Source organism: Asparagus officinalis, chromosome 2 (genome assembly GCF_001876935.1).
Source record: "Asparagus officinalis chromosome 2, Aspof.V1, whole genome shotgun sequence".
Taxonomy (NCBI): Eukaryota; Viridiplantae; Streptophyta; class Magnoliopsida; order Asparagales; family Asparagaceae; genus Asparagus; species Asparagus officinalis.
In genome coordinates, this window is record NC_033795.1 from 10119179 (window position 1) to 10134262 (window position 15084).

A 15084-nucleotide genomic window follows, 5' to 3' on the forward strand; every position below is an offset into this window, starting at 1 on the left:
GAGAAAACCATATAATATTGAAATACATATAGTTCATGCGATAAAAGAGAGTTTAATAATATGTACGTTACATTTAAAAAGCTAAGATTAGATCTCTTGATCATCAAAATTAAATTAAAACCAAATTATCTAAGGACAAAAACAAGTACAATTGTATGACCAACACATTTTCAGATATAGATCATGGTTTTTCGGAATATATCTACATATTAGTGTGCACCCACCCCGTACAAAATACGGTCTCCATTTTTTTTATTTCCGTTACAGTAATTCTATATTCAAATACAGCTTTTGTAAGTGTTGCAGTAACATTTTAAAATGCTACAGTATCACGAATGATGTTACAGCAATAATGCTACATTAAATTACTGTAGTATTTACTGTAACATGAATAGTGATTCTTGGTTATTATAGAGGAATAGATGTAATTATATACTATCAGATATAGATAATCATATCCGTATCTGATACATCTACAGATACAGAATCCCTGCAATGATAGTCTAGCGAAAAGGTTTTGCAAGCGTTAAAAGTATCCTCAGCTCCACCGATCATGTGGTATGGCAACAAGTGAAGGTATTTGATCAGTACACATCAGGGGAGGCTTAGCAGTAAGTATTACCGATTCAAGGGTACTACTGTTTTTGACCCAGCATGTCGGCAAATGCATCCCGATGCAAAGATACAACATGAGACAAAACCAAGTAAAAAATATTTTCATTCTGCATCAGTCTCTCATAAACCGAAGTATGTAAAGCACTTTACCTTTTCATCCTTTCTTCCTAAAAAAAGCCCGTCTTTATCCCTCTACAATTCTAAGGTAACAACAACACGAAGCACAAAATGATAGGAAAAAAAAGTACATTTGAGTTCCAATGCAAAACGCAAAACACCACAAAGAATCAACCGTCAGGCAAGAAAACCTGATCTCGAAGCTGACAATGCACAACAGAACAAGAGTCTCAGAAGCTTAGAATCTCCCTCATGTCGAGCAGCATTGCTTCTTTGTAGGCGCCTCTGCAGCCGAAACTGTAATAGTCTTCCCTTCCTTAATACCACCAGCAGCAGGTCCAGACCCAGGCTCATCCGGGGAAGCGATGTTCTTCTTGCTAATGATTCGATAAATTTGTCCCAGAATCATCTGAAAGGCTTCCTCAACATTTACAGCCTCGAGGGCAGAGGTCTCAATAAAGGACAATCCCTCTTTCTCAGCAAAGCTCTGAGCATCCTCTGAGGCCACAGCACGGAGGTGCTTGAGGTCGGTCTTGTTGCCAATGAGCATGATGACAATGTTGGAGTCGGCGTGATCTCTCAGCTCCTTGAGCCAGCGGCTCACATTCTCAAAGGTGGTGGGCTTGGTCACGTCGTAGACGAGGAGAGCTCCGAGGGCCCCACGGTAGTAGGCGCTGGTTATTGCGCGGTACCTCTCCTGTCCTGCTGTGTCCCATATCTGGGCTTTGATTGTCCTGCCTTGAACCTAAAAAATATACAAACAGAGAGAAAAGCAAATCAAATAATGACTTGCAGGATACATGATACACCCATTAAATATTTCCTTCAAGTAAACAACAAACATTGTATGCACTCTTCTTCTCCAGTTTTCCCTACTCCCATCGTGTGATTTAATCTAAGCTGACATGAGTCTTGACAAAAATATGTTAAGCCTAATGTTAAACAGTATCAGCAGTGGTAAATAAATTTCATTCTAGTGGTCTAACTGTCTGAGGAGAATTAACAGGAGACCATCTACCTTATTCAGAAACATGAAAAGTAATTGATGGTATATATAGTCAACATGAATGCCTTGAAGAGTCACAACTATTTGCAAGAAAGAAAGACATGTTTGCTTGAAAGGAGCGTCCAGTAAGTTCGTCAATTTTGAAGCCAGGGATGGAAACGTTGTACATAGTCACCTCTAGTCAATGTGAACATTTGATACGTATAAAGAAATAAGGAACCTGGGACACAACCCTTTGAATAAGAAATAAGATGAAGGGATATACATGAAATACAGTGAAGCTCAAGAAGAACTTATTCAATGTTTGGCGAACAGTATAAAGCTAAAAGTTGGTCTTTATGTACCCAAACCTAAACCTAGATTTAGGATAAACTGGGCATGCCTGGTATGACCATTTAAAATGCATTAAGAAGGTTTTGTTCTCAGGTCTACCCTCATCAAAATCATTATGATAAACATCCAGAGCATATATGTTTGCATAAACAAACCTTACTCGTGATTAACGATAAACGTCCTCAACATCCTCTATCTCATATTCTACCTCAGGATTCTACAAGACATACATTCATCATATTATTTGTCCAATCGTGACATTCATTGAGGTATATACTTCATTGAAATTTTGATTACTATCACATCAAAACAAATATTTTCCACCTTTTAATTTGCTACAGTCCTGGGTTGATTGTGTTTAATTGATCCCTAGAAGTTATAGACGTCTCTATAGGTTTTGAACTAGTGACAATATATCCTACAATAGCCAATTAATGCCCCCTCCCTCCTCTCTCTTCTCCGGTAGAGAAAAAGGGTTCTCCACCACTATACAATACTGTTACATCAATACGAGTCAAAGATTTCAAAGGTGTATATAGAATTAGAGAAAATCATTTGTGATGAATGAATGCTAGATTTTCTGAGGAAAGTAATGGTCAAGGTCATTAAGTTGATTAATAATAGATATAAAACCATTAGATCCTCCACCACTATGCAATATAACCGTGAAAAATCTATTAGAATAACCTGTAACGTTGACAATATGTCATAATACCAGAGATGTAGGACAAGTGGTGAATGACCTGTACGGTTGCAAAACGCAGTCTCATGGTTAATATTAGAATTCATGCTTAGGATATTCAATATGAGGATATATACGATTTACATAAATTATTGCTAGTTGCAACCTATATTAGCGGGCGTGAGACTAATATATAAAATGGAAGGATGCATAATTAACATATCCCCTCATTTTGCTTCATTAAGTGTTTTCCTCTTCCTCTAAAAGTTTTAACATTGGCCACTTAATATTATTTTAGTTACATCTTTAACCAACAAAAAAATGTAATCTTACAAATCTACATAGTTTCCAGAATATGGAACCTAGAACTTGAATATTCCATATATGTGCAATTACACAGGCTAGTGCACATTCCAAGAATCATGGACACACAAAAGCACACATGACACGCTGATTCATTTCAAAGTAGGCCATAGAACGTGACAAAATGATACTAGAAATGATATATTAACAAAGAGACTGCATACATATGCTTCAAACATATACATGTTCATGTATCTAAAAGTTTAGATTATAGACAAATATATCTATAATGTAGCTAAATACAACCATAGAATGTATATGCTCTGTGAAAGGTATATGCTGACATTTGAACTCATTATGCATTTTATGATTTCACAAAAAAAATAGTACCTTTCTACAAAGCTCAATGCATCTCATTTCTTATATCAGAACATACCTAAATTTATCAGTTCTATAATATAGGTCAATTGGCATTTTTTCCTAAAATATATAGGTTTCAATACATTACTTGAAAACAAAAATTACAATCTCACACAGAGAACATAAAATAAAGAAGCACAAGAGAAATGCAGGATGCATTGTTCAAGAAATATTCAGAACTAGATTTTGACCTTTGAGGAGTATCCAAGAAGCTCAGTGTCAGATATATTCAGTGTCCATGCCACATAAGGGGCATGCCCCTAAGATCTCTACTCTTCCTTCTCTTTCCATACCAATTCTAGACAGCTAGACCTGTTGACTTAACCAGGATTAAACATTTATAGAACCATATTTCTAAGAAAAAAAATACAATATAGTCAGTATTTCCCTGACTATTTTCTTTAGTCTTCATATATATGGTTTCAAGCATGATTGTAAGCTTTATTTCAAAAACAAGTACATACTATTATGTTCATTGTTGGTTTTATTGACATTAACTTGAAGCCTTACAGCAAATTGCAAATATCTAACATGTGTTTGAAACCAAGAATTTTGGTGTAAGTTTTGGCCCTCCTCACTCTCTTACTCCTCTGTTAAGTGATAATGGTAGCCAGAATAAGGTGTTAAAAGTGGGTAGGGAGCTAATGGGGCTCCTCACTATGAATTATGTGAATTTATAAAACAATCAACACTGAACTAAATGGTTTTATTGGGTTAGAATTTTGGTCATACTGGGGCAATCTGGATGAAATCTGATCCAATTTAACCTGGAAGAGACATAAATAATGAAGCATAGAACAAATAGATGATTAATCTAGTTTAGATGCACCAACTAGTTCACCGCCGTATGACTTTAAATGTCTATGGTGCACCAGCACGACAGAGCACAAAGCGATGGAGCAAAGGGAGAAAAAGAAGACAAAGAGGAAATATTTATGTCAATACATCGTTTTCTATAAATTATTAATCATCGCCATCATTTTGAGCCTATTCCCCCACCAAATTTGGGTGGGGTATAGCGCATACATCAACCTAACGTAATATCAACCTACTAGCGAATTGCTGAAGACTTTTTACCCAAAACACCATGGGGATTCACATACAAATAAATGATCATTTACATTTTCTTTAAGTTAATCACCACACCACTGCAAGCCTAATTACCCTCTAATAAACTGGTGAAAAATTTCTTAGACAAGAACTGTGAATATTTTTTGTAATTCTCTTGGATATGGGCTGAAAATTAAATCTTTTTGGTCATTCAAACAAACTGAAGCCATCACAATCTCTAGTCACATCCCAAATCAAAAACCATCACATTATTGAATTTCTACTGTAATTAAAACATCAGATAACAAAAAAAAAGATAAGGTAAATCCAGTATCCAATTCTAACAAATCTAATCAAAGATACGAGTGTATCGGTCAATTGTGTAAGCAATTTGTATAGCGCATAATGTAACCTAATGCAATGTTAACCCGTTAATAAAATTTTTATTACTCAAGAACACTATAGGCTCTCAAATACTAATCGATGATCATTCCCAATTTTTTTCTATTATTAATCATCACAGTCATTTCAAATCTATTTCCATCAAAATGAGTCGGCTGTAGCCCTTCAGCCTTACATAACCTGGTGAAATATTTCTTAGCCAAGAAAACCATGGTAATGCCACAAAAATTTTCATAATTCTAATCTAGAAAATTCTAGTCCGATCACCAAAAAAACACTGAGTTACTGCAGATCTAATCCAAGATCCAAAGATCCCGCGCAATTTTGCGACCAATTGAACTCAATTTCAAAATTAAATTTCAAGAATTGAGAACTGAAGGCTTCAAGTGGTGAATTCAACACCAATGGTGGACATATTAATCATTTTCAACCTATTGTCTTAGCTCATACTTCAACCTAATACTGAAAACCCAAATTAATTGGTGAAAATTTCTTTGCCAAGAACACAATAATTTCAACACTATTCCCATAAAAATCAGTTAGCTTTAGCCCTTATAATAACCTACTGCCAACTCGCTAATAAACTGGTGAAAGTTTTCATCATTCTGTTGGATAAGCTCAACTCATAGCAAGCCCTACTCCGAACTTTGAAAGAAAGAAAGGAAGAATAATCAAATATAACTAAATTCCGACAGATCTGATCCAAGATCCTAAGATCTCGCACAGCTCCACAACAAAATAAACCAAACTTTCAAGATTTAAATTTCAAGAATCGAGAAGGCCGATGGTGGACATAGACTCAGAGACAGAACTCGTTGCGTGACCTGATCCAAGATCCGGAGATCTCGCAAGACTCTCCAACTAAATAAAAACCAGAGTTTTCGAGACTGTTGAGGCTCAAGAATCGAGACCTGAAGGGTTCGAGTGGCGAACTCGACGCCGATGGTTGACTTAGACTCGAGGCAGAACTCGTTGCGGGTGAATCGAGACAAGATGTTGGATTTCCCAACGCCGGAATCGCCGATCAGAACGACTTTGAACAGGTAATCGTACTCATCTTCCGTTCTCCTCGCAGCCATTATCGCCGGTCTTATCTCCCCTCCTCCCCCTTCGATTTCGAGATCACGATCGAGATCCTCTCTCTCTCTCTCTCTCTCTCTCTCTCCTCAGCTTTTTTTTTTGTAGTGGAATTTTTAGTGTTCGAAGGTCACTGGCCTCTCTCCCTCCCTCTCTCTCTCTCTCTATACTGTGACGGTAGTTCTCATCGCTGGAGATGAAATGATTTGGGGTTTTTTCTTAATAGTCCCTTAGACCTTTGATCTGATGAAATTGGACCCTCACATTGCTATTAGGTTCCTAATCTTAATGATTTAGGGGAGCTTTTGGTTGGAAGGACTAATTCAAAATTTTCAGGGTTTTACAGACTGACATGAAAATATTTTCTTATATAAATCGAGTGACAGATTGGTACTGCTGGTTATTTTTTATGGAGCAGTATTTGGTTAATTTCTTTTTTTCTTTTATATTATGTATATCCTTCTTTTACTTTTGATAATATTGCCTCATATAATTATATATAACTTCAAAGTACCTTTCTTTATTTTGGTAGCTAAAATCATGTCTATTTTGATCATTTTTGCATCTAATAATTTTAACAAAACTTTAAGAAACATTTTTGAAAGTAGTTTATGATATATAATTACCAAATAGTTATTTTTAGCAGCTTATGTAAGTTATTTTTAGCAGCTTATGTAAGTTATTTTTATAAGCCATTTACGTAAGCAATCTATGATAAGCTTCAGCAATTGTTCCAATTAAGAGTTCCTCCATATAAGTCATCATGTTTGAATTTAAAATCAACATATACATGCATATGTGTGTGTATGTATATATGTGGTATTCTAAATACTAAATACAAGTAAAATTAAACCAAAAATATTTATAAAGTGGACAATTCAGTTGTGTCCTACGATACCAATATGTACCTTAGCCTACATGAAATTCCAAACGAAGAAGAACAACAAAAAAGGAAGACAAACGGTGCTTTGTTTTATACTTGATTCCACGAATTTTGTGTGAAAAAATAATGCTCTATTAGAAATACAAAGAATTCATAATTTTTCAAAATTTCAAATTGTTTTCGACCCTAGAGAAGTCGAACATGAATCTTCTTTATTGGTAAAGAAAGTGTGTAAAATCTAACAAAAATTATGGATTCCCACAAATAATTGAGTTAGTAGTTGAATATATTATACATTAACGGTATGAATTTTAATTGTACTATTGCCTGTGCACATAAATGGAGAGGGTATCTTAGGGTGAAATGAGAATATGTGGCCCAATTCAGATGAATAGCAAATTTAATCACAATGTAAGATATAAGATCTAGTCTCATACTAGATGAAGAGATAATCAAACATATGATAAATGCGCAACAATCTAAGACAAAATTTGAGATTTTCTTCTTCTTTCTTCTTTTCTGATCAAATCAGATCTGAATTGTACTAACCAATTATATATGATGCAAGTTATCATTGATAAAGTTATTATTCATGTGCCACCTTAATCATAGAATATATGAAATAGAGTTGCTGCTGTCAAAATGAAGAAATTAGCATGCATAAAATCTAAAAATAAAAAGTATTAAAAATCTGGTCTTATCAGGAGCAGTCGTGCAAACACTGCTCTAGAAGATTGAGGATCCGGCTATCGCCCTGGCGTAGATGATCCTCTCTCCCCTGGCGGTAAAAACCTCTGGAATCAGCCGGCTTTTGTACTCTGGCGAGAGTGCAGAGCTTCTGCTCAGATGAAGAAGATTACCCAAAATAAAAATAATAATCAAAGAGATTTTGTTGAGAGAAGAGAGAAGAGGAGAGAATTGTTTTTCGTTAATGTGTCTTCCGAGCTGTGTTGCCTTTGAATTTATAGGGTTCGGAAACCCTGAGAGCCGTTGCTGGATTTCGCACGTTGCTCAGCTTTTCCGCACGTTCCTCATAATTTTCACAGTCGTTACGCATGTTGCATGACCGAGTAAAAGATATGAGAAAAACGTGTAAAAAGAAGTTTAACAAAACAAAACAAAAATGCGTGCGCGTGCACGCCGCACACGCGCGAGCGTGTTATGCAAAGCCCAAACAGTAGAAAGCCCAAAACACTCACTTCTTAGGGATCCTCAAAGCCCATAGAGAGTAGAAGCATTACAAATCATCCACTATTCATCAACTTAGTCCATGCGGGACTATTCATTGAAGGCAAAATTGTCTTTCCTCCTCTACAAGGCTGACAGTCCCTCCAAAAGGTAAAATTTGACTGAAAACTCAAAATAAATAATAAATCATAAAATAAATATAGGTTGGACAACCTTTTGTATCGTGAATTCGGGAGAGGTACCTTTTGACTTTGAACTTTTTCTTAGTGATTTCATCGCAACCTGAGTGACATAATGGACTAGGCATTGAATTAGGCTCATTGTACCAGGCTTTGACAAAAACACATACAATACATCTTTATCTATTGAGCAAAATGGGTTGAGCGTTAAATGTCATGCTCACAATAGTCGACTCATAAGAATTTCTAGTTCTAGGGGCCCCCCCCCCCCCCCAAAACGCGGCCATCACAGTTCCTCTCATGTAGGTAAGTCCTCCAAAGGTATTACAGCTGGATATCATACCCTCCACAATACATGCGTTGGACTTGTTAAGAGTAAAACTCAACCTAACCAGCTGTATCATAAGAGCATCGTCGCTATAGAGAAGGGGAAGCAGCAAATGCTATTATAATGATATATGAATATATCTAGGTCGATGCTTCACACGAGTGTCACTAGTCCAGCTTGTTTCTACCATATTGAACCTATATTGGGACTGCGTCTCCAAATAAATGTTGGGTTCCCGCTGTTAGTGACCTCATCTATGGGCTTAACCCCATCTCACTCGATGAATCCAGAATCACACTCCTGGATAGACCCTTAGTCAAAGGATCAACTAGATTCTTTTCAAACTTTACAAAATCTAGAATCACAACTTTGCCTAGCAAACGTTATACAACTTTATATCTTATTTGAATATGTCTGTTAAGTTTTTTATTAACATGCACTTGCTTTAGAAGCTCTATGGTGGATCTAGAATCAAAGTGAATAGAAATTGGAGGAGAGGGTTTAGGGATCAAATGAAGTTCAGAGATTAGATTTTTAATCATTCTGCTTCTGTACAAGTGGTATCAAGAGCAATCAACTCAGACTTCATGGTGCTCCTAACAATTACTCTTTGCTTACAAGATTTTTAAGATACAGGTGCACCACAAAAAAGGAATACATGTCACGACCCAAAATTCCTATCCTAAAAGGAATATTGGAGCCTGACTAAACATGTGAAAAATCCTCCAAAATATGCATTCATTAAAAGACCATCAAAATAAACTCTTCATCGAACTAAAACTAACAATAAATATTCTCAATAATCCCAAAGTCAACATTAATCCAATTAACTCAAAATAAACAATATTCCTCAACTTGAAATAAAACTCGACCTAAAGGAAAGAAATCCCATAATTACAAAACTCTCAATTCATCAACTAAGCATCAAAACTTTATTTAACCTTCACTTACAAGATAATAACAATCCTGAATTTTATTCCTTGCTCTGTTCTAAGAATTTGAAAAAGATCATCAATTCTACCTAATTCCGAGTCTTTGAAAAAAATAAGAACAACACAATGAGTTCACAACTCAATAAGTTGATAAATTCATACATTAAGCACTGGTTTTACAAAAATTCAAATATTTCGACAAGAGATAAACAAAATATAAGAATGATAGAGAATCATCAATGAATTCTAGTACTTAATATAAATATTTAAGAAAACTAAGAAAATATCATGAAAGGAAAATAAGCAGGCTACGTCTCAATGCGATCAACACTTCATACTCCGGTTGACTCGGTAAACCCCACAATTATTAAGCCCGTGGTATCGGGACAGTGAGACCCAAATTTGGGCTCTTAGCACTAAAATAAAACCTCATAGAGGCACATTGAGCCATGTTTTAATAGCTTGCTTATATCCGACATATACCGGTATATTAACTTGAGATACATATGTTTAAAAAGAAAAATAAACAAAGTTCATATAACCAATTATGTTATACAAATGCTAAAGACCAACCAATAGTGAAATCAATCAACCACATATGCATCTCAACCCACTACTATATAAAAAGACATAATAATTGACAAAGGAAATAAGCATATGCTTATACCAAATAACCACGCGCATTCATCCAATCAATAATTAGTATGTAAGCAACCATACAAAGGATATATAATCCATCAGAAATAAATTTACATATAGTCAATGTAATTTTATATGAAAAATATGCAGCGAATAATGTACAAATTTACCACTTACCTTAATACCACAAAAAAAATCCAAACTTCCCTCACAATTGTACGCTGATGTCTTTAGAAATTCCATCAACAATACCAAGAGTCCAAGATCACGCAAGGCTGGAATAAACTGACTTTTCCATAGCAAATAGTTATAATTGTTCAGTTTGATAGAGATCAATGATTGCAAATTGTGGAGAGAGGGTCGGATCTGATGGATGAGTGAGTAGGAAGAATAGCAGTTGTGAAAAACTGAACACAAGGGGAGAAGAGGAGTACGTAGTCTCTTGTTCTTTCTTCTTCTTTGATTTTCTTTTTTCTTTTTTGTCTGCGACTTGGAGGAAAGGCAACACAACTAGGGTTTACTTTTTTTTTTCTTTATATACTATGTGTTAATATTTCCATAAACCCTCATCAAATCTTCTTTTGCAGCAAGCCCCTTAACAAATACAAATATGTTATTGTAGTTACTATTTTCTTTTGTTGCATAAATGCCCTCTAGCAAACTCATCTACAAGTTAATATAGTTAATTCAATTGTTAGGATATCTATATAAATAGTTACTAATATAGACTTATTATCACCAAATTTAGGGATATTACAACACATATCTAAATGTAGACTTTACACTGTTGGAATATGTGACCCAGTTGGCGTCACTATACCCTTCTATTGCATCAGGGTACCCAGTGTAAGCCAAGCAATAGTCAACTGTGCCTTTCAAGTATTTGAATATTCTCTCTAAGGCAATCCAATGATATTTGATAGGGTTACTGGTATACCGTCTCAGTCTCCATACATCATAAGCTATATCGGATCTAGTTCGGTTGGATATATACAAGAGAGATCCAATGAGATGAGAATACTTCAGCTAGGAGACATGTTCATCTTTATTCTTCTTCAAAGATGTAGAAGAGTCATAAGGTGTAGAGACATGTTTAGAGTCATGAAAATTGAATTTGATCAGCATTTTCTTAATACTATGAGAAAGACTCAGTGATATTCCTCTAGTGTCTCTAGTGATTTTCATTCTAAGTATTATGTCGGCAAGACCTAAGTCTTTCATATCAAAGTTCTTGAAGAGATAATCCTTAACCTTTAAGATTAATTCAAGAGTTGTTCCAAAGATAAGGATATCATTAACATAGAGACAGAGGATAACATAGTCATTGTTGATCACTTTAGAATATACACACTTATCATGTTCATTCACAGTGAAGCCATATTGTGCACTGACTCTGTCAAACTTCTGGTATCATTATTTAGGAGCTTGTTTTCGACCATACAAAGATTTAATAAGTTTGCAGAATTTATTTTTCTGACATTTGGTAATGAAGCATTCAGGTTGGTTCATATATATTTCTTCATCTAAATTACCATTCAGAATAGCAATCTTGATATCCATCTGATGTATGGTCAGCTTATGGATAGCAGCAAAGACTAATAATACTCGGATAGTTGAGATTCGGGCTACAGGAGAATATGTATCAAAGTAATCGATGCCATTTTTTTGAGTATAGTCTTTATCTACTAATCTAGCTTTATATTTATCAATGAAACCATCAGCTCTAAGTTTTTTCTTGAATATCCACTTACAGCCAGCATATTTATAACCCGAAGGTAAATCAGTGAGTATCCAAGTATGGTTTTCCATGACAGATTTTATTTTATTATCAATGACTTCATTCAGAAAGGAGATTCAGATAAATCCATTGCTTCCTTAAAAGAGCTTGGATCACCTTCAAAAATAAAGGTAAATAGTCTTCTCTAAAATCTTTTTGAATCTTACCTCTTTTACTTCTTTGAGGTTCAATATCAAGAGGCTAAGAAGAACTAGAAGATGGTAGATCCGAAGGAAGAGATAATCTAGGACTTTCTGAGATTTTTGATTTGAAAGGAAATATGTTTTCAAAGTAGACTGCATCTTTTGCTTCAATGATAGTATTGTTAGATATGTCACTAATGTCAGAGTTAATGACTAAGAATCTGTTAACGTTGCTATCTAGTGCATATCTAATAAAAGCAGCATTAACAATCTTAGATCCAATTTTCCTCTTCTTAGGTTCGGGAATAGCTACTTTAGCCAAGCAAGTCCAAACCCGAAAGAAGTTCAGCCTAGGAGTTCTCCCCTTCCAATATTCATAAGGAGTTATATCAGAAGATTTGTGGGGAATCCTATTAAGAATGAAGCAAGCCAAAATAAGAGCTTCACCCAAGAGATTTTCAGGTGTTCCTAAACTGAGTAACATACAGTTCACTATGTCCGTAAGGGTTTTGTTTTTTTGTTCAGCTATCCCGTTAGACTGTGGTGTATAGGGAGCAATTATCTCATGAATTGTACCATGCTCTTAGCAGTATTCATTCATTTCATTTGAGGTATACTCCCCCCCACTCACGATCAGATCTTAAAATCTTGATCTTTCTATCAAGTTGGTTTTCAGATTCAGCTTTATACACATTGAACCTACCTAAAACTTCATCTTTAGTATTGAGAAATCACAAATTAACAGTCTTCTATGGATCTCAACATCAAGAGTGCATCAAAGTCATATCATTTTTAAATATCTGGATTTTAGGATTCATGCACCCATACGGAATTCATTCAAATCCCATAATAAGTTATTAGTTATATTGTTTAAATCTAAAAGTGATTTCTTACTTGCATAGTTAAGGTGATTGAACTCTATTAATACTTTGCTATCTCCCTAACTACAACACTCAAGTGCCTATAAAATGCAATAACGAAACTATTTAGTGGTCTATGTTCATTGAACAACTGATGCATCAAGGATAGATTATCAAGGGATCGGTGTAAAAACGTGAGATCTTGGAGAGTACTATAAAAATAAATAAACATGTATGTGTATGAAAATGGTAATCTAGTGATGTCTTGTGATAGCACTGGACACTATGTGGCTCCGCTACTATATATACTAAAATAGTTTAGATGTTCATGCTCTTAATTTACTATTCTCTAATCCTGTCCCGCTGCTTAATAATAATAACTACTTCTAATTTCTTAACATTGGCATTTGTTAGGATAAATTTCTAATTATATGTGATTTTTTTAAAGTATATTAGAAAGAATGAAAATTTTCCGAATAAGATGTAGCTTATTATGTTCTTGAAAAGCTCCTACTATTTTATTATATTTTTATAAACTCACTTTCATTTGTTTTTTAATTAAAATTAAAACATGGCAAACCTTTTTCTCATTTCACTTTTATTTTCATTAAATATGGGAGTGACCAATCACAGCCCAAAACAAGAAAAGAAGTAAAACTGGGCTTAATTAAAGGCCCAATCCCAGGACCCAAACTTTTATTCCTCAACTCCTTCGGAAACAAGAGGACGAGGGGAGGAGGAAACCGAACTGGATCGATCCTTTGCGATCCCCTCAATTTTTTTTTTGTTTGGGTAAAAATCTTAATTTAGCCTAAATTTTATTTTATTTTATTTTATTACAATGTGAAGAACGGAAATTTTAGTGCTTTGATCTCGATATCTCTGATTCTGTCGATAGGCTCAAACTGGATTTCTTTAAGGTTTCATTCCATGCTCTATAAAGGTGATTCCTTTGATGCATGCTATTATAGTTTCTGCCAATTTGTTTCATGCCTTAATTACTTGCTTAATTATTCAGGATCAAACTTGGTTTCTGCATTATATTCACGTAGATAAATGGTGTTAAGAGGAGTTTATTTACATTATGTAAGCCTATATTGCTCCAGTTTCAGTTAATTTAAGAACGATAGAAAAATTGAGTTAATTTTTTTGGGGTTTTATTGGTTTTATGCCCCCAAAAGCATCCATATTTATCTACCCCTTAAACCTTGGTATTTGTTAAGATGACGCTCAAATCTTGATATTTGTTATTATCAGAATGCCCTAAACCTTCAACTTTGAGCTAATAGGCCCCTCGATGACTTGACAAATAATAAGAAATATTTTGAGAATATTTTCTTTTTTTGGGTTGGGGGGTGGGGGTGGGGGGATACTAGCTCAGTTTTGAAGATTTTGGGGGCATTTTAGTAAATATCAGAATTTCAGGGTATTTCAATAAAGGGGTTTTAAATATATACCCCTCAAATATTCTATATTTGCAAAATTGCCTCCCAATTCTCTCATATTGAGATTTTAACCCCTTCCACTTAACAATTTTAGTTTCCAAACGGAAAATATTCAAGATTATCGGAAAATTTTGACTTTGCTCAAGGGGTAGGGAAACTCAGTAAAGCCGAGAATTTTTTTTTGGGGGGTGGGGGGGGGGGTGGTGGGTGGGTGGGGCCGGGGGCAGATTTAATACCAAGATTTAGGTAATATTGCATATATGAAAGATTTGGGGGGTATATATGCAAAAAAACCGTTAATAAATATGGATGACTTTGGAGGCCCAGAGCCAAAAAGCCTAAGAAGATATGTAAAAGGTTTTATTAAGTTAGCCACTTAGCCTTTTACTTAAGAGGGAGCACCACACTTGTCTGATATTTATACAGATGGTTAATGATAGTTCATACATTTTCAGGACATGAATGGGCATGGACCAAATTTTGACTGTTTGAAGTTTCCTACATGTAATAGTAACTTCAGATGCATATTTGGTTGGCATCTATAACAAGGGTACTCCAGATGTGATTAATTTTGTTGGCATTTATAATACTTGATTCTAATAATTTGTTTCTTCACCTGTTCTCGCACGTAAATCGACTAGTAAAAAAATATTGTTCCTAGAAATTATCAATTTTTGGTGTCAAAAATTTTATATAATAATAGTT

The 15084-nt window shown here is 34.8% G+C and overlaps 1 protein-coding gene across 1 annotated transcript; it reads right to left on the reverse strand.

The window, feature by feature from the left end:
• Nucleotides 693-6192, reverse strand: LOC109830207 (ras-related protein RABA2a-like). The gene is made up of 2 exons (XM_020397399.1): nt 5840-6192; nt 693-1477 (listed from the first exon to the last, which is right to left on the reverse strand). The coding sequence occupies exons 1-2, from the start codon at nt 6005-6007 to the stop codon at nt 983-985; spliced, it is 663 nt and encodes a 220-aa protein (XP_020252988.1). The 5' UTR covers nt 6008-6192; the 3' UTR covers nt 693-982.

What these genes read in the sequence shown, in the direction of transcription:
- LOC109830207 (XM_020397399.1), bottom strand. Translation starts at nt 6,007, where the DNA reads ATGGCTGCGAGGAGAACGGAAGATGAGTACGATTACCTGTTCAAAGTC. An exon ending in TCGCCACTCGAACCCTTCAG is followed by an intron (nt 1,478 to 5,839) that starts GTCTCGATTCTT and finishes TATATTTTTTAG; the next exon opens with GTTCAAGGCAGGACAATCAA.